The 22,544-nt window shown below is 45.7% G+C and overlaps 2 protein-coding genes across 7 annotated transcripts in view; one reads left to right on the forward strand and one right to left on the reverse strand.

Moving 5' to 3' along the window:
* Window positions 1–15,942, forward strand: part of LOC143649335 (prothrombin-like) — a 118,984-nt gene extending 103,042 nt beyond the window's left edge. Inside the window, 16 exon segments of the mRNA XM_077119438.1 lie at window positions 3,557–3,601; window positions 4,121–5,015; window positions 5,258–5,360; window positions 6,399–6,441; window positions 7,207–7,520; window positions 7,688–7,816; window positions 7,897–8,020; window positions 8,532–8,699; window positions 8,955–9,067; window positions 9,070–9,121; window positions 9,298–9,372; window positions 9,374–9,463; window positions 9,795–9,941; window positions 13,488–13,584; window positions 13,675–13,813; window positions 15,851–15,942. Of these exon segments, the coding sequence (XP_076975553.1) occupies window positions 6,434–6,441; window positions 7,207–7,520; window positions 7,688–7,816; window positions 7,897–8,020; window positions 8,532–8,699; window positions 8,955–9,067; window positions 9,070–9,121; window positions 9,298–9,372; window positions 9,374–9,463; window positions 9,795–9,941; window positions 13,488–13,584; window positions 13,675–13,813; window positions 15,851–15,942 (1,548 nt within the window). The 5' untranslated portion in view covers window positions 3,557–3,601; window positions 4,121–5,015; window positions 5,258–5,360; window positions 6,399–6,433.
* A 161-nt stretch (window positions 15,943–16,103) lies between these two features.
* Window positions 16,104–22,544, reverse strand: part of LOC143650892 (cytoskeleton-associated protein 5-like) — a 105,933-nt gene continuing 99,492 nt past the window's right edge. For 5 of the 6 annotated variants that reach the window (XM_077122204.1, XM_077122203.1, XM_077122202.1 and 2 more), the window contains 4 exons: window positions 18,326–18,520; window positions 17,810–17,945; window positions 17,359–17,510; window positions 16,104–17,109 (listed from right to left, as the gene is read on the reverse strand). In XM_077122204.1, coding sequence (XP_076978319.1) covers window positions 16,864–17,109; window positions 17,359–17,510; window positions 17,810–17,945; window positions 18,326–18,520 — 729 coding nt within the window. In that variant the 3' untranslated portion in view covers window positions 16,104–16,863. The remainder of the gene's footprint in view (window positions 17,110–17,358; window positions 17,511–17,809; window positions 17,946–18,325; window positions 18,521–22,544) is intronic. The other variant, XM_077122198.1, reaches the window with a different exon arrangement.

A 22,544-nucleotide genomic window follows, 5' to 3' on the forward strand; every position in this document is an offset into this window, starting at 1 on the left:
AGCCGGCCCAGGGTCCGAATGCGGGGAGGGTCGCTGGCCGCCGCAGCCCGGGAAAGCGCCCGTCTGAATTTCCTAGTCAGCCCGGGGTGCCAAGCTTGGCGGAAGGGCACCAGCTGCAGCGGCCCGCCCGGGAGAGTGCACGTTCATGGGGAGTCATGGGTTTGGAAGGGGCCCCCCCGTTGCCATTCTCCGCAGCCTGGGGATTTCCGATCCAATTCTCTCAGTTGGTCCGGGGGGCTGCGCATGGTGTGGGTGCCAGCCGCCATGGTTTGAGGGGACCGCCTGCCCAATTCTCCCAGCCAGCCCGGGGAGGGGGAAGGGAGTGACTCCGGCCACTTGCCGCCCCACCCGGTGAAGCCCGCGCCCCTCGGCGATCTCACCAGAGCGGGTTCTCTCAGCCAGCCAGCCATTCCAGGAGGGGGTACGCTGTCTTTCTTATCTCTGTTGTGGCTTTGGGAGCTGTTCTGTATCATTTCTACTCCCCTAGTAGCTGTCCTGGAGGAGAAACTAAGATCCGCACGTCTTACTAAGCCGCCATCTTCTCTGGAAGTCTGGTTGGACCCCTTTTAATCCTATTAATAGAACATTTTTAAAAAGTCAGTCAGAAAACCCAAATCTAACTCAACCTGTCTGGATAGATCATTTAAACAATCCAAACACAGAGAGTCCAGAATAAGAATGAGAGCCCTTAATCCTGTATAGCTCATATAATGCCTGGATAATTAAAAAGTATTGGCAAAGCCCCTTGAGGAATGGGGGGAAAATATGGAACTATTAAATTTTACCACTGGAGAAACACCAGGATATTATGCCAAACACTGGGGACACCCAAATCAAGAGGCCAAGCCCTATGATCTTGAAGCTGGCCTCTTGGGAAGTTTATGTATGCAGTGGAGAAGTTAAGCCTCTCTGTAGGTGTGCCTGAGAGTCACCTTCAGAGGGACACTTTTACTGTTCCGATGTAGCCTCTCTCTCTCTCTTTCCAAGCCCAACTCTGCAAGTGAAACCACAGCCCTCCCCCCTGCACAGGATATGACATCCAGGGATGCAAGTCTCCCTGGCAGGGTGGGGTATGACTCCCAGGGAGAAGCCTGGCCCTGGCACTATGGGATCAACAATTCCATTCTAATAAAAATGGGGAAGAGAAGTAGAACAATTAAGGTATCAGTGGCTGAGAGAGTTCAAAAACAGTCGAGAGGCTAAACTGGAGGTCACACACATGCTTCAGTTAGACATTGCTACCTATTGTAACTGCCAAACTCCAACCAAAACCATTCCTGCCAATCCTAAAGAATACCTAGGTCCATGTATAAGATTCTACAAAGATTTCATGCACTAGGGTAATTCTCCAAAACCTACAACCTCCAGATGGGTACCTGGACCAGATAAGTCCTGAAATGCAGAGGGGCCAGCCCTTCAAGAACATTAACTAGTTCCATCCCCCATCCCTTTTTATTGACAGCTCCTCCCAACATGAAAAAGTTAGAATGGGCATAGTCCAAATATCCCCTAAAGAGCGGGAGAAAGATCAAAGATGATGGTGGAGTTATACAGAGAAGTTTGGGTTTAACAAATGATTATGAGTGCTGAATCATTATACTGATATTTCCTTTAGCGTCCAATATTTTTAGAGCAGCTAGAAATAAAAACCTAAAGTCATGGAATTGTAACCTATACCAAACTCTGAAATTAGTTCCACAACTAATTGTTGCCATGTATTTGAAATTTATTGCTTTTATGTATATATGTTATTTAAAGAGGAGGAGTATAACAAAAGATAGAATTTAATAAATGAGTTTGACTGCTGAATCATTATATTGATATTTCTGTTGGTCTCTAGTGTCTTGGAGCAATAGAAGAAAAAATGAATTGTCCATCTGCATCCCATGCCAAACTTTAAAATCTGTTCTATAACTACTTGTTAAGATGTACTTGGAAACTTATTGCATTTTTTATATGTTATATTTCATAATTTAAAAAAAGTAAAAAACAAAACAAAACCACCTAAATCTACCTAGAAAGGATGAACACAATTGCTTTAAACTAAACAAACAAAAAAGTACTTATATATTTTTCCCAAATGGTAACTTTTTAGATATATGACAGAACTAGAATTAAACTAAAGAGTTGTATCACCTAGCTTTTTAAAAAGTCAAGAAAAGAGTTTCAGAGAGAGTTATGCTTTCAATTAATCTAAAATTTCTTACATGATATAATCAATATAGAGAATTTCAATGCTACCCAGCTCTCTTCCTAAACCTAAGTATACTTGATCCTAGTCAAAATGCTTATATAAACTAGTAAAAAAAATCAACTTGTTGATGAATGAGTCCTATATGTTCTTTTGTTTTAATTTTAACATTTGTTCCACCTGTTATTTATTTTTATTCCATATGTTCTACTTCCCTGTTGACAAGGTAGATAAAAGGAGCATCAGATACAAGGTTTTCATAATCACACAGTCACATTGTGAAAGCTATATCATTACACAGTCATCCTCAGAAAACATGGCTACTGGTACACAGCTCTGCATTTTCAGGCAGTTCCCTCCAGGCTCTCCATTACATTTTGAATAACAAGGTGATATATACTCAATGCGTAAGAAGAACCTCCAGGATAACCTCTGGACTCTGTTTGGAATCTCTCAGCCATTGACACTTTGTCTCATTTCACTCTTCCCCCTTTTGGTCGAGAAGGCTTTCTTAATCCCTTGATGCTGAGTCTCAGCTCATTCTAGGGTTTTTCTCAATCCCTTGATGCTGAGTCTCAGCTCATTCTAGGATTTCTGCCCCTTGTTGCCAGGAAGGTCCACACCCCTGGGAATCGTGTCCCATGTAGACAGGGGGAGTGTGGTAAGTTTGCGTGTTGGGTTGGCTGGAGAGAGGCCACATTTGAGCAACAAAAGAGGTTCTCTTGGGGGTGATTCTTAGGCCTAAATTTTAAGTAGAATTGACCTATCCTTTGTGGGGTTAAGTTTCATATGAACAAACCCCAAGACTGGGGGCTCAGCCTATAGCTTTGGTTGTCCATACTGCTTGTGAGAATATCAAGAATTCAACTTGGGGAAGTTGAATTTCTCCCTGTTCTCACCACTCCCCAAAGGGGACTTTTCAAATACTTTTCCACTCACTGATCAAATCACTCTGGGTTTCATCAGGGCATCACTCTGGACAAACCAACAAAATCTCATGTTCTACTCAAGATTCCAAGTACTTATGGTGTTCAATCAAGCTATCTACATAAGTTATATTAGGAAATGCACTAGTCAAAATATAAATTTTGTACCAAATAAACATTTTTTGTTTTAGTCTCACACATAAGTTGAAATTTTGAAATATTACCATCTATTTTCAGCACCATTCCCTGTGTTGGATCCCCCTTTTATCTACCTCATCAACATACAGGCTGAACCTATGGAATGAAAGTGAGAAATAGAGGGAACAGATGCTAAAATGAATGTAGTTGGGAATGCTAGTGATCAAAAAAGGAGGGAGGTGAAAGGTTTATATGTGTGTGCGCAGTTTTTCTCTGTTTCCTTTCCATCTCTCTTTCTCAGAGGATGAAAATGTCCCAAGAAATGGTCATGATGATGAATGTGCACGTATGTGATGAAATCCTGAATTACTCGTGTCATGGCAGAACAGAATGAACAAATAGGAATGTTTCCTTTCCTTTGGGGTCTTCTGGTACTTGAGATAAGGAAATCAAGGAAAAAAATCAGAGGGGCTCCAGAAACTGCATCAAAAGGTCTGTGGCTCTAAGTGGTGGGAGAAGTCCAGGGTGGTGGGGCTGGGAAGGAGGCCCTGCCAACTCCCCAGCCGCCTGGCTGACAGGGCATTGATGATAATTGCAGGTAAGGGAACACATAGAGGCTCTGGTGCCAGAAGCACACCCCCGGGACCGGGTTTCTGACAGGCGGAGACAATCCCTGTGTCTGATGCTCCTTTTATCTACTTGTCAACCCACAGGCAGAATATATGGAATAAAAATGAGAAAGGGAGGAAAGAGATGTTAAAATCAATATAGTTGGGAATGCTAGTGATCAAAGAACGGAGGGAGGGGAAAGGGCTATGGTGTGTGTGCAGTTAATCTCCATTTCCCTTCTCTCTCTCTTTCTTAGGAGACAAAAATGTTCAAAGAAATGATCACAATGATAAATGTGAAGATATGTAATGAAATCCTGAATAACTCATTGTATAATGGCAGAACGGAATGAGCAAAGTGGGAATATTTCCTTTTCTTTTGTGTTTTCTGGTATTTGATCAAAGGAAATTCAGAAAAAATAACAGGGACATCAGACACTGCATCACAAAAATCTGTCACAATCAATGGGAAGAGGAGCCCTGGGAGGTGGAGCTGAACAGGAGGCACTGCCCACTGCACACTCCCCCACCGAAGGGGATATGGTGGCAACTGTGGGTCAGGGAAATCCAGAGAGGCTCTGGTGCTGGTAGTGTACCACCGGGCCTTGGCTTCTGACAGGCAGAGGCCAATCCTTGTATCTGATGCTCCTTTTATTTACCTTGTAAATAGCCAGGCGGAATGAATGGAATAAAAATTGGTACTGGAGGGAGCAGATGTTAAAATCAGTGTAGATGGGAAAGCTAGTGATCAAAGAAAGGAGGGAGATTAGTGGGCTATGGTGTGTGGGAAGTTTTTCTCAGTTTCCTTTCTATCTCTCCTTCTGAGAGGATAAAAATGTTTCAAGAAATGATCATGAACACGATGTTCAGGTGTGAGATGAAATCCTGAAATACTCATTGTATAATGGCAGAATGGAACGAGCAAACAGGAATATTTCCTTTCGTGTGGAGTCTTTGGTATTTGAGAGAAGGAAATCAAAGAAAAAAATCACAGGGACCACAGCCCCTATGTCACAAAGGTCTGTCACAGTCAGTGGGGGGAGTAACCCTGGGGGGGAGCTGAGCAGGAGGTCCCACCACTGAACAGCAACACAGCCCAATTGGCAGTCGTGGTAACTGCAGGTCAGGGAACCCCAGGGAGGCTTTTTGGCCGTAAGTGCACCACCAGCCCCGGGTTTCTGATAGGCAAAGGCCAATCCCTGTCTTCGATGCACCTTTTATGTACCTTGTCAACAGACAGGCAGAACGAATGGAATAAAAATGGGTACTAGAGGGAACAGTTGTTAAAATCAGTGTAGTGGGGAATGCTAGTGATCAAAGAAAGGAGGGAGGTAAAAGGGCTATGGTGTGTGTGCAGTTTATCTCTGATTAATTTCTATCTTTCCTTCTGAGAGGATAAAAATGTTCCAAGAAATGATCATGCTGACAAATGTGCAGGTATGAGATGAAATCCTGAATTACTCATTGTATAACGGCAGAATGGAATGAGCAAAGCAGGTATGTTTCCTTTCTTTGATGTCTTCTTGTACTTGAGAGAAGGAAATTAAAGAAAAAAATCACAGGGACCCCAGCCCCTGAGTCACAAAGTTCTGTCAAGCCAGTGGGGGGAGGAGCCCTGGGAGGTGGAGACACACAGGAAATCCCGCCCACTGCCCATCCGCTGGGCACAGAGGGCGGCGGTGGCAACTGTGGGTCAGGGAACCCCAGGGAGGCTCTGGTGCCGGAAGTGCACCACAGGGCCCGGGTTTCTGACAGAAAAGGTCGATCCCGGTGTCTGATGCTCCTTTTATCTACCTTGTTAACAGACAGTTGGAACGTATGGAATAAAAATGAGAAATATATTGAACAGATGTTAAAATCAATATAGTTGGGAATGGTAGCAATTAAAGATGGAGGGAGGTGAAAGGGCTATGGTGTGTGCACTGTTTATCTCCATTTCCTTTCTATCTCTCCTTCTGAGAGGACGAAAATGTTCCAAGAAATTATCATGATGATGCATGTGCTGGTATGTGATGAAATCCTGAGTTACTCATTGTATTACAGCAGAACAGAATGAGCAAAATAGGAATGTTTCCTTTCATTTGGTGTCTTCTGGTACTTGAGAGCAGGAAATAAAAAAACAAACAAACACAGGGACCCCAGACCCTGCAACACAAAGGTCTTTCACCATCAGTGGGGAGAGGAGCCATGGGAGATAGATGTTAGCAGGAGGCCCTGCCCACTGCCTAGTCGCCCAGCTGACAGTGCTGTGGCAGAAGCTGTGGATCTGGTACAACCAGGGAGGCTCTGTTGCTGGAAGCACAGCACCAGGCCTGGCTTCTGACAGCCAGAGGTCAATCCCATTGTCTGATGCTCTTTTTATCTACCTTGTCAACAGACAGGAAGAATGTATGGAATAAAAATGAGTAATAGAGGGAACAGATGTTAAAATCAATATAGTTTGGAATGCTAGTGATCAAAGAAAGGAGGGAGGCAAAAGGGCTATGGCGTGTGCACAGATTTTCTCAGTTTCCTTTCTATCTCTCCTTCTCGGAGGACAAAATTGTCCCAGGAAACGGTCATGATGGCGAATGTGCAGGTATGTGATGAAATCCTGAACTACGCATTGTATAAGGGCAGAATGGAATGAGCAAAGTCAAAATATTTCCTTTCTATTGGGGTCTGCTGGTACTTGAGAGAAGGAAATCAAAGGAAAAAAATCACAGGGACCCCAGCTTCTGTCTCACAAAGGTCTGTCACAGTCTATTTAGGTGGCAGAAGCATGAAACAGTGTGTGAAAACACGCGCTATCCTCAGGGCCTAGGTGCAGAGCTGGTTTAGTCACTCCTGCCCACACCCCTTGAGTTGGGCAGTCCCTGACCAAGGCCAAGGTCAAGTGGTGGAGGCAGACCACCCTGCCTGTGGCATTCCAGCGGACCGAGCAGGGGTAGCGGCTCAGCACCCGTGACCCCATTCCCGTGGGCTCTGGTCATCGCCCTTGTGCGTCCCCCTTGGGCCCTACACTAAGCTACCAATCATCTCAGCAAAATCAGCTCAGAGTTCCCCAAATCACACACATACACACCAGGATGATGAGTGTGTTGCAGCCTTGCTGAAATTCACCTACAACCCATATAGATGTCCTTAGTCAATCCCATGGTTCTTTCTTGCGGCCCCTATAAAAATAAAGTCCTCAGAGGTGCCGTCCAGGCTGTCACTGCCCCCGGGTGAGGCCTGGCGGCCCTTGGGGCCACGACAAGGGCACTTGTGCTGTGAGCTCAGCAAACCGAGGCTCCGGGACTTCCCTGGGGGCGCTGGTGTCTGGCTGGGTGCTGCTGCCCACTCACCGCCTTGTCACCCCCAGGCCAGGAGCAGGGCACCTAGCCAGTGAAGCCGCGCACCGGAGGTCCCCGGGGGAAGCGTCCGACCCATCGGAACCGTGCGTCCCCGAGTGCGGCCAGCAGTACCAGGGGCGGCTGGCGGTGACGATCCAAGGGGCCCCCTGCCTGGTCTGGGCCAGCGCGCACGCCACGGCCCTGAGCAAGGGCCAGGATTTCAGCCCTGCGGTGTCGCTGGCCGAGAACTTCTGCCGGAACCCTGACGGGGACGAGGAGGGCGCTTGGTGCCTGATGGCTGGAGAAGGGCGCGGCTTCGACTACTGCGACCTCAACTACTGCGGTGAGTGGGCGGGGCGGGCACCCCACCTCCTCCCCGCGGCCGGGCGGGGGAGGCTTGCTCCCTCTGGATAGACAAGTAAACTGAGGCAGGCGAGGCGAGGTAGGTCGAGCCCCGGGCCGGGGACAGGCTGGCCCAGCTCAGCCTGGCTGCTGCCTGCGACCCTGCAGAGGAGGCGGTGGGCGAGGAAGTGGGGGACGGTACCGGCGAGAGCCCCGACGACGCCATCGAGGGGTGCACGGGCACCGCGGAGTACCAGCCCTTCTTCTCCGAGGCGACCTTTGGCGCGGGGGAGGCAGGTGCGGCGGCGGCAGCCTGGGACGGGCCGGGGGCGGGGCCGGGCTGGGGGGCGGGCCCTCACGCGCCCCTCGGTCTGCAGACTGCGGGCTGGGGCCTCTGTTTGAGAAGAACATGGAATACCAGACGGAAGGCGAGCTCCTCAGCTCCTACATCGAAGGGCGCATCGTGGGCGGCTCGGAAGCGGCCCCCGGCCTGGCGCCCTGGTGCGGCCCGGGACCCGTGTCCCACCCCCCAGCCCCTACTCACTCCGCAGGGGCTCTGCCTGTCCCCCCGCCCCTACCCCACCCCTCAACAGCCCTTGGAGGGCTCTGGCAGGTGATGGCTGCTGGGCGTGTGCCCCACCCCCTTGCACCCATTATCTCTGATTCTCCGCGGTCAGAGGCCGGCCCCGCGCGCTCTTCCCTCCCGCAGACCGCAGTGCCGGGCCCGCCGCATCACGCTCTTGTGTTGCCAAGTCAGGCCTGGAGTCGGTCCTTTTGCTTCCAGAGCCGCTAAGCTGTGCGGGGTCTGGACGGAAAAAAGTGGGGTCAGGGCTCCCCAAAGCGCTAGGCAGCCCCCTCCCCCCAGGTCCCAAAGCAGCCAGGTCAAGCTGAGATCTGGGGCAGATGGTAGCTCTGAAGTCGATTCTTAAATCTGGAACATTCACCCTTTAGGGCTGGGGGGGAGGCGCTTCCCCAGCTCTTAATGGGTCCTGTCCCCCCACCCCCACCCCAGGCAGGTGATGCTTTTCCGGAAGAGCCCGCAGAAGCTGCTGTGCGGAGCCAGCCTCATCAGTGACCGCTGGGTCCTCACAGCGGCCCACTGCCTCCTGTACCAGCCCTGGGACAAGAACTTCAGGGAGAACGACCTCCTCGTGCGCATCGACAAACACCACCGCACCAAGTACGGGCCGCCCGGGGTGCCGGCAGCCCCTTCCTCCCGAGTGGTGCAGCGCCCCAGCAGCTCTGGGATGTGGCCTGTGCCTGGCCCTGCCCTGCAGCAAGGCCCTCCGGCAGGGACGGGGGCGTCCCCCTGGCCAGGTGCTCCTTCAGCCTTGGAGCTGGCTGACTGGTCACCTTGACCCGGGGCCCTGGGCGGGCACCAGCTGCCCTGTCTGGGTGGGCTGCAGCCTCTGCCTCCCTGCGGCCGTCCATGCAGGTACGAGCGAGGCACGGAGAAGATCTCCATGCTGGACAAGATCCACATCCACCCCAGGTACAACTGGAGGGACAACCTGGACCGAGACATCGCCTTGCTCAAGCTCAAGAAGCCTTCAGGGACCACATCCACCCGGTGTGCCTGCCGGACAAGGAGACGGCCAACAGGTGGCTCCCACGGGCGCACCCCACTGCTGCACCATGTCTTTTCGGGCCTCAGTTTCCCTGTGATGTGGGATTGGAGACGGGTGGCCTGGGGTGTGGGTTCAGGGCTGCCCGGGTGGCGCTGGGCATGGGGGTTGGCCAGGCCACAGCAGGCGCTCCCGTCCCCCCCCCCCCCCCAGGCTGTTGCAAGTGGGACACAAGGGCCGCGTGACAGGCTGGGGCAATCTGAGGGAGACGTGGATGGTGAGCCCCAGCGTCCACGCGGATCCAGGTCACTGACAACATGTTCTGTGCAGGCAAGCCCGCGGGCGTGGCCAGGGGGGCGGGACTCGGGGGTGCGGGGAAGTGCGGGACTCAGGGTGGGGGGTGCAGGGCTCGGGGGACGGGGCGGGCGGGATTTGGGACACCGGGTGGGGTGCGGGGCTCAAAGGGTGGGGTGTTGCGGGACTCGGGGTGAGGGGTGAGCGGGGCTGGGGGCGGGACGCGCGTTTTGCTACCCGGGAAGAGCAGGACCTGGGTGCTGGCCACTTACATGCCCCGCGACTTTGGGCCAGTCGCTTGACCCCTTGGAGGTGCGCGCTCCTATGCAAATGGGGGCACAGCCTCTGTCCCGGGCGCCCGTGCGGTGAGGGTTGACATGCGAGTGTGGGAAGCGTTTGTACACGTGTGAACTCAGGGAGCGGCCGAGGGAGAAGCCGCGGGGCCACTCAGCCCGCTGCCGGCGCCTGCGGCTCAGGGGTCACCGGGGCCTCGCCCAGGCCAGGCCGGGTCCTTGGAACTCCGCAGTGCCGGGCGTAAGGGCTGTGCACCGCGAGGCAGGGACGTGAGCACAGAGCCGGCCCGGGCAGCCTCCAGGAGGGTGCAGGGCCCAGCATGGGCGGCGGGAGCTTCATGTGGGCCCAGGAGGCCCTTGGCTTTTGTTCTGGGTGAGATGGGAAGAGAGGAGAGTGTTTGGGGAAGGTGAATACACGCTCTAACTTACATTTTCTTCTGGAATTCAACAGGAAAGTTGCAAAAATAATACAAAGAATTCCTTTACCCTTTCACCCAGGATGCTCTCCTTTTGTTTTGTGCATGTCTATGTGTGTATTTGTGCTTGCACCGTTTGGGGGCAATACACAAATACTCGAGTGTGTAGTTCTGAAAAGCGAGGATATTCTTTTCCATGACCACAGTACAGTCATTGAAATCAGGAAATTAGGGATACAATGCTATTATGCATAATCTGCAGACCTTATTCAAGCTTTGCCAATTATCCCACTAATGTCTCTTATAGCAAAAGAAAAAGAATTTTTTCATCCAGGATCTAATCCAGATTCACACGCTGCATTTAGCTGTGAGTCTTTGTCCTCCCCGAGCTCAGCCTTCTTTGAAAAGTACAGGCCAGCGATTTTGTAGACTGACCCTCAGTTTGGTTTGCCTAATGTTTCTCGTGATCAGAATCAGGCTGAGTGCCATCATGTCCTTCTCAGAGCCTGATGCACAGGCACATGGTGTCAGTTTGTCCCGTTACTGGGGACACTACCTCTGGCCACTTGGTTAAGATTTCTCGGCCAGGTAACTTGACAAGGACTGTCCAGGTCTAATCTTCCTTTTGTAATTAGCAAATGTCTTGTGGGGAGACACTTTAAGAATATGTACTGTTTCTTATCAAAATGTTCTCCCATTCACTCATGATTTCTTCTGGTACTTGGTTTCATTTCTCTACACTTAGATCCCTGATTCATTTGGTGTTTATTCTCATGTATGATGTGAAATGTGGCTATAATTTCTCTTTCTCCAAATCGCTAACCAGTTGTCTCTACACCCTCTGTTAGAAGTCCCATCCTTGTCCCAGGGATTTGGGATATCACCTTTATCACATGCTAATTTTCTCTGTGTATTTGAGTCTGTTTCTGGACCTTCTGTTTTTCCTCTGGTCAGTGGTGTGTTTGTGCACCAGCCACACACTTTTAGTCATAGAGACTTCAGAGTATTGTTTCTATGCAATTTAATTGAGATATTCACACACCACACCAGCCATCCAAAGTGCACACTCACCGGATCACAGCAGCAGCACATAGTTGTGTGTGCACCCCGTGATCAAATCCGGTAGGGCTACTCCTCTCTTGTAGTTTTTCTTTTTCAGGGCAATTCTTGCATATTTGTTTTTTCCATATATACTTTACTTTGCTTTTTTTTTTTTTTTTTTTTTTGCATGGGCAGGCACCAGGAATTGAATTCGGGTCTCCGGCTTGCCATATATATTTTAATATCCAGTTGTCCTGCTCCATAAAAAAGTTTGTAGGTATTTTGCATTGGAATTGTGTTAAATTCATGAATTAACTTGGGGGAACTGACTTTTTTTTTTCTGTATCTAAGAACAAGAGATTTCTTCCCGAATGTTTATGACTGTTCTTGTGTTTTTGCAGAGGGCTGCAATGTATTCTGTTATGATTTTTAATTCTTGACTATTCTCAGTTCATGTATACATGCTTTCTCCCTTATTTTTCTTGAGTAAACTAGCTAGTGGCTTGTCTGTTTTGCAAAAAGTAAAAAATAAAAAACAAACAAAAAACCAAGCCAAATCAAAACAAAAAACCTCTAGGCTTTTGATTTATTAATTAGAATGATTGTTTTTCCTATTTCTACCTCATTAATTTCTGCTTTTATCTTTTTTCCTTCCTATGCTTGCTTTTGGTTTACTTTGCTATTCTTTTTCTAGTTTTTGAGCTGAGAATTTCAGCTATTAAAAAAAATCTTGAGTAGGGCTATGCGTTTTCCTCTGTTCACTGTTTTAAATTTATCCAATAGATTCTGATATGAAATATATTCATTATCTTTTTCTTGTTTTTTAGAAATTCCTTAATTGTACCTTTTAATGCTCACCTATTGGTTATACAACAGTCTGAGCTGGTTTACTTTTCTCTTTTTCTCCTTTTATATTTTTAGTTGCATTATTTCTGTTTTTTCAGATCAGTTCATCAATCCTTTTATTGAAGTAACGCCAATTCATCTGTTGATTGGCTGAAAGCTTGTCTGCTTATAGATTCTTCAGAAAGGGTCAAGGGTATAATATTTCCCAAGTTGAACAGTTTATAGCTGGTTTTCTGTAGCCTTGACACCTGAAGGTAAACTTAATGGATATAAAGTCTTTGGTTCATATGTTGGAGTTTTCTGTATGGCTTTTATATTATTCTTTGCAATTGTCTTGTAAATTTGAAATTATTTCAAAAGAAAAAGTCGAGGACAAATGAAACAAAACAAAAATTTTTGATTCACTTTCCGCGATGTATTTTTTGTGTGAAAATGTGGCTTTATTATTGATTGCTTTGTATGTATTTTTTTGATATTAACAGATAACTTTGTAAGTTATTTCATCTTTTTGCTTGGGGGCCTTGGGAATTTTTTTTTCTTAATCTTTGAAGTGTAACAGTTTTCCTAGGCTATGTCTCAAGAGCTGATTGCTTCAGGGCAGTTTTTCCAGCCACCCTGACATCCTTTCCATATGCAGAGTCATGCCTTTTATTTCTGTGAAATTTCCTTGGATTATGTTCTAAATATTAGTTCTCTTCCATTATTTTTCTTCTTCTTTGCCCTAGTTCCATTTCAACCACTTTTTTGTTTTGTATTGCTTCTGATATTTTGTTGCTTTGTTTGTAGTTTTCCAGTTTCTGATTCGTGTGTCTTTTTACATTCCAGGTTTGCTTGAGGATAAATCAGTTTGGAGTGCTGAATCAGTTTTCTTGTTTCATGGTTGTGTTTTGGGGGAGAAATTGTATTAGCTAAGGTATTGTTTCCTTATAGCATCTTTATATGATTTAATTTGCATCTACTCATTTCGTGGATTCGCACCCTCCTTTATCTAGGAGATATTTTTCTGTCCTCATCCCCACATAAGTTTTAGTATACAATATACAATATATTAAATTAATTTGGAGTTTGGATGCTGTCTGTATTCTAGTTATGTTGAAGGTGTAGCTTTTTGTGTGAAGGATTTTTTTATTGTTCGTTATTTTGTTCTGTATTGTGAGGGACATGGGGAGATCCAGATGAAGGGAACCACCCTCACCTCAGCTATCTGTATGTCTTACTTTTAAAAAGAATTCTGCCTGCTAGGTGGAGAGTGGATTGTAGGTGAGTGAAAGTAGAATTGGGGAAAGTGGTGGGTCAGTGGCGAGGTGGGGGTGATCTGGCCAGGGGTGGAGGAGGGACGTGGTTAGACTGCGGATATTGTCCAAGTCAGAGCTGGCCTGAAGTCTTGGGGTGCTGAAATGCGGAGTCAGAGGTGCCCGGGGGAGGCAGGTGGACACACATGCTCCACGTCCCTTGAAGGGGAGCACACCTGAACACCGCGCCATGCTCCTGAGCACTGCTGCTCTTGCTCTAGCTACAAGCCTGATGAAGGACAAGGAGGAGATGCTTGTGAAGGTGACAATGGGGGGCCCTTTGTCATGAACATAAGCTTCTCAAAAGGGCAGAGACTGGTGGGTAGTTCTTTGGGGGGATGGGGTGAGGAGGGAGCCTGGTTTTCAGAAACAACTGCCTGGCAGGGTAACTCCATGTCTTTTCTTCAGAGCTCCTACAACAAACACTGGTATCAAATGGGCATCGTCTCGTGGGGTGAAGGCTGTGATCGGGATGGGGAATACAGATTCTACACACACGTGTTTCACCTGAAGAAGTGGATACAGAAGGTCATTGATCGTTTTGGAGGTGAGCGGGCCACTTGCCTTCCTGGCCCTCACTGCAATCACAGAAGCCAATCCAGTCAATGTTTTCTGATTTGTTTCTGCCACTCTAGTTCCCAATCAAAGTGGCTCTCAATGAGCTCCAGGGCTTCCCAGTGCTGTTCATGGCTGGCTGCCAGGACTGGGCTCTGAAGACCCAGTAGACCTGCTGGGTAGGCAGGGTTTAAAGAATCTCCTACCTCCAGAAAAGGGCCAGAGGAGATGGGAGCTGGCAGCTTGAGTTTGTGAGCATTTAAGATGTCCTGGACTTGGGGCTTTAATGAATTATCTGGTGTAGACCCCACCACGGAAGGTAAGTAAGCCAAGGTTCAAAGCCCAGCACCTTGCCCAAGTTCACGGCTTCAGGGGAGAACTAGGACGTGGAACATGGGCACAAGATCCTGAGGCCTGTGCTTGTAGCCACTCTGCTCTCTGGGTTCTAAGGAGCTGGTCCTGGGGCCAGAGAGGCAGGGTAGGCATGGCAAGGGGTCAGTAGCTCTTTTTAACTCAAATGTCTCTAATAAGTCCCTATATCCTTCCTCGTGTTACTAACATGATGTTGTTTATGTCTTGACATGCTCAGTATTTTAAAGGCCTTAATTTTAGAGTATTTCAAGTCGTAGTGGCTAGGCCCATGACTTAACAGCAGACCTGCCTGGCTTACCTGGTTCCAACCTAAATGGTTAAGTCCCTTACCCTTCCTGAACCTCAGTTTCCAAGAAGTAATGACATTACTTCCCTCATAAGGTGACAATTAAATGAGATAATTTACATAAAGTACTTAACGTAATGTTTACTGCCTGGTAAACTCTCCATAAATTTATTGACACTTATTCTCACTACTGCCCAACATCTGGACTAGATACCTAGGTTGGCAAATTAGAAATTCCTCTGCCACTTACAGACTCCCTCCTTTGGTCCCTGCAAATAGTATATTGGTGGAGTTTTTGCTCCCCAGAACTTTTACTCACATAGCCATTATTGAACTTCAATTAGTTTCTCCAAGAACTGGGACCCACAGAATATACAGGTGTGTATGGATTCACGAAGGGTATCTTTCTCCAAAGTTACTGTTGGCAGAGAGCACTGGTCTGGGAGGGAGCATGGCCGACCTACCTTTGCCCTTTCACATGGTTCTACCAATTTCCTAGCTACACTGTGCTCCACGGTCATTTCCTGTTATGGGCATTTATGATTCAGAGGGAACCAGACATGATAGCCCAAAACTGGTGTGCTAGTGAGTGTCAGCTTGTAGGAAATGCATGTCAGCCAACCGGCATGTGGAGGACTGGGTTGCGAGTCTCACCTGAGCGTGGTGGGAAGGTGTGAAGATGGAACGTCTGCCCTGGTGTAGGCTAGGGGAGTGGAGCAGGGAGTTTCCACTGTTGGCCTAGGAGCATCCACTAATGTCCATGGCTTAAAAGGGGGACAGGACCTAAGGCTGATAGGTATTCTTATCCCACCCCCTTCCCCACGTTCCCATTTTCTAATACATGAGGGAACAGATGTAAGTGTTCCTTACCCCAATTCTTTGCTTCTGGTTGGCAAGAAAACAGGGTAAAAACTGAGAATTCAGTGAGCTTGCAGGATCTTGGCAGTCCAGAGTTTAAACCAGAGCAAGGGGCAAGTGATTAAGAATTAGTCATCCTATCCAGACTCTACTTTTTAAACAAGAGCATGTGTTCTTATAAGAGTGCTCCCCTCTGGCCCGCAGCTAACAGGGCTGTCTGCTCTGGGCACTTTGGCTCTCTAGGGTAGCTATGCTCATCCCAGACAAGAGGACAGTACTGAAGTCCTGTCTTCCCTTCAGTAAACACATACCTGTTCCGTGTTCCTAGTGGAGGGAAGAGAGGGAAGTTTAACCCCCAGCATTGTGGAGGTCAGCTGAAAATGTCAACTGGGAGCAACAGCGGATTTTTTTTTTTGGTCAACCTTTCATTTCTTGAACACTGATGTTCAAAGTGGGCTAGAAAAGTTTCTTTGAACTTTATGGCTGCCTAAAAAGTCTTGCATCTGGATCCAGAACCACTGAAGAGGTCTTCTGACTGTGGAGAGAAGGTCCCAGAATGTAGTCCTAAAGTGAAGCTCGGTATTCCTGGTCGTCACTGGGACTGAGGAGTAATTGTTAATCTGGACCAAACTGACCCGAGACAACCAAGCAGGAAGCTCCTAAGCTCTCCTATGCCCATTAGTTAAATGAATCCAAGCCTAGTTGTGGGCTGAGAACCCCAGCAGCACAGCTCATCCTTGGGCACCCTCTCCAATGCACGTGGGCAGGAAAGAGATTGGAAGCCTAAGAGCACATTAGTACCGTGGTGAGGACAGGAAGGAAATCATGACCAGAATCTCAAAACAGGGAAGGATGGGATTTCTCTGCTTCCTTAAGAGCTGCCCATGGAAAGCTGGAGAGTGGAATTCTCCCTATTCCAAAGGAGTAAAAGACAAGTTCCAAGGGGTGAGTATCTAACCTTTCTCTAACTGGCTGGATGCCCAAGAAAAGGTGGAAACAGAGCTGCCTCCACTCTCCCAGATATGGTGCATCTTGGGAGACAGGTATAGTTAATGCAAACTTTATTTACAAAACAGTCTTAAATTAATTGTAGCATGCCATGCATTCATACAGAATATAGCAACCCTTGAGGGCTACAGGGAGAAGAGCTAACAAACTCAAAGGAAAACTATTAAAGAGTTCTGAATAGTTAAGAGCTAGGAAAGGTTAGGACAACTTTAAATGAGTAATTAAAAATAAAAGAAAAAGAAAAAGGATATGGAAACTAGTGTGAGCTGAGAGGAAAGCAGCTGTTTACAGGTCTGTACACTAAACTAATGCACAGACAGTCTTCTAGAGAGGCAGGATGCTGATGGAGAGAGCAAAATATGTACAAATACTTGTGCCACAATCACTCCTCCCCCAGATCCACAGTATGATACCTACAACCAGTGTGTGTACACTAGGCCTGCCAAGGCCACTTTATACTATGAGGACTTCCAGTTTAGTAAACTAAAGCTGCAGGGTGCCAGGGGAATGGGGCAGCTTCATTTGCAGCTGCTCTTTATTCTCTCCAGTCTTTTTTTCAAGTCGTCAATGTTAGCTGTGGAAGAAGAGGAGGTGGTCATGGTTCCTGAAGAATGAGTCTGGTTAGCATCCAGGTCTGAATGCTGGTGCTGCTCCCAAGACTCATGGAGCTGAGAGAGTTCGCTGTGCAGCATGTCTGTGGGAGAAGCAACAGTAGGCACTGCTGGTTTGGAGAGCAAAGAGATCGATGGAGGCCGGTCATCTTGCTATTGAGAGAAGAAGAGATGTCATCTTCAATAGGCCAAGCTGCAACTCTGGGACAACAGCTACCAAGACTGTCCCTGTCCTGTCATCTTCAATAGGCCAAGCTGCAACTCTGGGACAACAGCTACCAAGACTGTCCCTGCCCTGTCATCTTCAATAGGCCAAGCTGCAACTCTGGAACAACAGCTACCAAGACTGTCCCTGCCCTGCCATCACCTTCCCAGGCCCACCGAGAAGGAAGGGAGCAGTACCTTTGTATTGTCCAGCCCGCATCGCTGTCGGAGGATTTTGAGCCTTTCTCGGTAGACAGATGGCTCCACCACTTCTCTATTTGTGTGACCTAGGGAGGGTACTGTGCTTGTGGGAGTGGGAACACATGTGAATTCCATCTGATGGGGGATGCCTTAGAAAGGAAAATGCAGAAAGAATACTCAGATAAACAAACGCCCCACTTACAGGCTCCTTGGCTGATCTGCCACCAAAGGCGACAATGAAGACTTTCCTGGGGCTTAACACAGTTTCTATCATAAAACATGTACTAGACAAATGCAGGTGAAAGGAGAGTAAGGAGAGTAAGGAGAGAGGGCGGGAGGGCTCGAAATCTATGCTGTGAGGAACTGTGATGAAAAATGAAGGGTGGGTCTCTTTTTAGCACTCCCTACAGCTATTTCCTTTCCCTTTGGACCCTCCTGAGATAATCACCTGATGCAGGCTGGACTCTGGCTGCAGTTGATCCTCCTAGTGGTTTGGAAGTTGCTTTCACAGGTGCAGCAGGTTTGGCCGGCATGTTAGCTTTGGCTTTCTCTAGCATGGCCAATACCTGATCTTTAGAAGTCGGCTAGAGAGATAACACAAGAAGTGAGAAGCCACATAAAAGATTCACTCATATTATGTTTACTACAGATCTGCTGTTAAAGAAGTGACAGAGCTCTTGGTTTTGAAACACCAATGAAGTAAGAGAGGCAGTACACAGTGTAAGAGAAGTAACACACATTATGAAGTCACACTCAATTAGCTATCCTCCTAGAAGTTCAGAATTTTCACCCTGGCAGAGTCAGCAGGTTCTTTAGAAGTTCTAAACTCAATATTTTGTTTTCTCTCTCATCAGGATTCCAAGTTTGAGACTTACAGGAGGGTAATATGATCTTTTGCTTGTATAAATTCATGCTTAATATTTTTCTGTTGGCTTTCAACAACAATAACAAATAGTTTAAATACCTTTAGTTTCCCAGTAGCCTTGGCCATGTTCTCATATCCCAAATGCATCATGAAGCATGGCAAAGCATCTTGGGCCTTCTTTCGCACATTTCCATTGCGATCCTCTAGGCAGGAGTAGAGATGAGGAACACAAAGGATAAGGTCTGAGGGGGTGGAACGAAGAGTAGGTAGTTTCTCAGCCAGCCAGCCTAGAAGCTGCTCCCAAAAATAAAGATTAGTTACACATTTCAAGTGAAAATTTATTATTTATTATTTCATGCTTAGTAACACTATCAGTCCCAAACACTGAATTAGTTCTACAACTTTCCAATATAAAATTAGTAATTTCATTGCTCAAGAATTGTTCCCTATTTAAATGATAGATACAGTGATAACAATCATCTTTAAGATGATGACCCATTCTTTAGACTATATTTGGGCCTGAAATTTTAAAGCTTTAATAGTTCTTGATGAATTATAAAGATGGAAATGTTCACATATCTTCCCCATACCCCGCACCCTCCCCTTTTCATTAAGTTATAAGAAACATTCAGCTAGAAAAGACCTAAAACATTTACTTTGTCAGAAGACACATTCTACCAGGAAATTGTTTTGGCAATACACTGACAGGTTTTCTCTGAACCTCTAAAACAATTCATACCTGTAATGTTTTTTTGGTAATTTTTTTTTAATTGAAATTTTTATTGAGGTAAGTGTAGCTTCACATGCAATTATAATGATACAGAAATATCCCATGTACACTTGACCCCGTCTCCTCCAATAGAAGCATTTTACAAAACCATATATCACAACCAAGATAGTGACCATTGAAATAATCCATTGATTTCTCAGGCTTTCCCAGCTTTCCCTATACTCATTTGTGTGCACTTAGTTCTATGCAGTTTACCACATGTACATATTAGCACACCCACTAATCAGGACACTGAACAGCCCCATCACAAGGGTCCCTCAACACTGCCCTTTTCTTAGCTGTACCCATCTCCCTCCTCACCCCCACACCTGACCAAATCCCTGGCAACTATAATCTTTTCCCATTTAAAAATTGCATCACTTCAAACATGTTACATACATGCAATCATGGAGTGTGTAACCTTTTGGGATTGGCTTTTGTTGCTCAGCCTAATTCCCTGGAGATTTATTCAAGTTGTCATATGTATCAATAGTTTGTACCTTTTTATTGCTGAATGTCCATGGTATGGATGTACAACAGATTGTTTAACCATTAATTTGCTGAAGGGCATCTGGGCTGTTTCCAGTTTGGGGCTACTATGAATACAGCTGCTATGAACATTTATACAGGTTTTTGTGTGGATACATTTTTATATTTCTGGGATAAATGCCCAAGGGCATAATTACTGGATAACAACATGATTACTTTTATAAGAAACTGCCAAACTCTTTTCCAGAGTGGCTGCTCCATTTTACATTCCCATAAGGCACGTATGAGGGTTCTCATTTCTCCACATCTCACCAGCATTTGAAATTATTACTATTTTAATTTTAGCCATTCTGACAGATGTGTAGTGTTAGATTGTAGTTTTAATTTTCATATCTCTGATGGCTAATGATGTTAAACATCTTTTACCTACTTATTTATAATCTGTATATCCTCTTCAGTGATATGTCTGTTCTTGTTTCTAATTTTCTAATTCACTTATTTTTTTTGTGTTGAGTAATTAGAGTTGCTTATATATTCTAGATACTAATCCTTCAACAGATAGTTTGAAAATATCTTCAACTCTGCAGGCTCTCATCTTCTTGGCATGGTCTTTTGTAAAATAAAAGTTTGTAATTCTAATGAGGTATAATTTATCAATATTTCCTCTCACAGATCATGCTTTGGTATTAAGTCTAAGAATTCTTTGCCCAGCTCTAGATCCTGAAGATTTTCTCCTATGTTGTCCTTTAAAAGTTCTATAGTTTTATGCTTTACATATAAGTCCATTCTGAATTAATTTCTGTATAAGGTGTGAGGTTTAGGTCAATATTCATTTTTTTGTCTGTGGATGTCCAATTGCTCTAAAATAATTTGAAGGGGCTAGCCTTTCTCTATTGTCAACAATTAGTTGACCACATTTACTTGGGTCTATTTTTGGGCCTCTCTTGTTTCACACAGCTATATGTCTATTCTCCACCAATATTACAGTGTCTTGATTACTACAGCAATATAGTAAGCCTTATTTACTGGTGAAGTGATTTTCCCTCACTTTATTCTTCTTTGTCAAGAAAGTTTTACCTATTCTAAGGCCTAGACTTTTTCATATAAATTTTATTTTATCTTATTTTATTTATTTATTTTTTTACATGGGCAGGCACAGGAAATCGAACCTGGGTCTCCAGCATGGCAGGTGAGAACTCTGCCACTGAGCCACCATCACACCACCCACTTTTTCATATAAATTTTAGAAAAAGTTTATCTGTGTCTATAAAATGTTTGCTTAAGTTTTTATAGGGACTGCATGAAATCTATAAACTTGATAAGAACTGATATCTCCACTATGTTGAGTCTTCTAATCCATGAACAGAACATATCTTTCCATTTATTTCAGTCTTCTTTGAATTCTTTTATCAGCACTTTGAAATTTTCAGCATATATATTCTGTATCTGTACAGAATATCTGTATTCTGTATCTAAGGATTTCATTTTGGGTAGCATGACTGTAAACGGTATTATGTTTTTAATTTTAGTTTCTATATATTCATACAATTGGTTTTGCATATTGCTTTTGTATCCTGTAACCTTGTTGAACTCATTAGTTGTAAGAGTTTATTAGTAGATTATTTGAGATTTTCTATGGAGACAATCATGTTAACTGCAATTATGGACAGTTTTATTTATTCCTTTTCAATCTGTATGACTTTCCTTGCTTTTTCTTGCCTTACATCAATGACTAGAGCTTTTGGTACTATGGTGAATAAAAGTAGTGAGAGGCTTTAGGGCTCCTTCCCTTGACAGAAACAGTAAATAACTAGTAAGAACTGGCCAAAACATCTTTCTCAAAACTTCATGCAACAATTAAAGGACTGCGGTAATAGAGCATGTGTAAAATCAAGAAAAAAAGCTACTTAAATGCATTAGGATGATGTCATGGCGCCCCAGCTGACCCCCTCCTGTGCCCATCGACTTAGCATGGAGCGGCCCATGCTCCCAATGTGGAAAATTGGCCCAGTTTTGGAGGAAACAGAGTAGCCCTTGTACACATACTGGAAGCATGTATGTCTGGCCTAGTCTACCTGGTGGTAGCCTGGGTGACTCTCTGACCCAGAACTTGCCTTGTTTAGAAGGCAGTTCAAAGAGCTCTCCTTCAGAGACTGTGGAACAACATTTAAATTGTGCTGCCTGGGGCAAGGGACTGCTGGCTTTAGGACATACAAGGCCGTGCCCAAGATCATGAAGTAACTGTTTCTGAGGGAAGAGGAGATATTTGGAAAGGAGTAAATGGTGGAGTTCCTAGAGCCACATCCACATGCCCAAGAAAATATACATGCACCCTAAAGGAGAGCACCTTGCACAATTCAATCTGCAAAAGGTTTCTCCCCAACCCCAACCTTCATCTTTAGTCTTTAGCTTATGGCATTCAAGGAAAGTTCTGTCATAACACCAGCTGGATACAACGTTCAAGAACAGATACCTCATGAGTATAAATTCCAGCAATGACATATTAAAATATCAAAACATCCAGGTTTCAACAAAGGGTTACAGAACATACAAAGTAACAGGAAGGGATGGCCCAGGGGAAGGAGACAATTAAAGCATGAGAAACCATTCGTGATTAATGAGGAGGAAACCATTAATGAGGAGTAGAACTGGGACATACCAGACTTTAAAAAAGAGTTGGAAACTATGAAAAGGAACCAAAAAGAACAGAAATCAAAAATTCCCTAGGAGGGCTCAACAGCAGATTGGAGCTGGCAGAAGAAAGAATCAGAAAATAAAGAGAATTGAAATCACTCAGTATGAAGAGCAGAAAGAAGAAAGCATGGAGAAAAGTGAACAGAGCCTGAGGAACCTGTGGACACCATCAAGTTATACATCATGGGAGACTCAGAGGGAGAAGGAAAAGAGAAAGGGGGCATAGAGAATATGCAAATATATGATGGCTAAAAACTTGCCAAATTTAGTCAGACAATCCAAGATACTCAATGACGTCCAAACAGGATAAATTCAAGAAACTCAACGCCAAGATATAATCAAAATGCTGAATGCTAAAGATTAAGA

This window comes from Tamandua tetradactyla, chromosome 11, assembly GCF_023851605.1.
Source record: "Tamandua tetradactyla isolate mTamTet1 chromosome 11, mTamTet1.pri, whole genome shotgun sequence".
Taxonomy (NCBI): domain Eukaryota; kingdom Metazoa; phylum Chordata; class Mammalia; order Pilosa; family Myrmecophagidae; genus Tamandua; species Tamandua tetradactyla.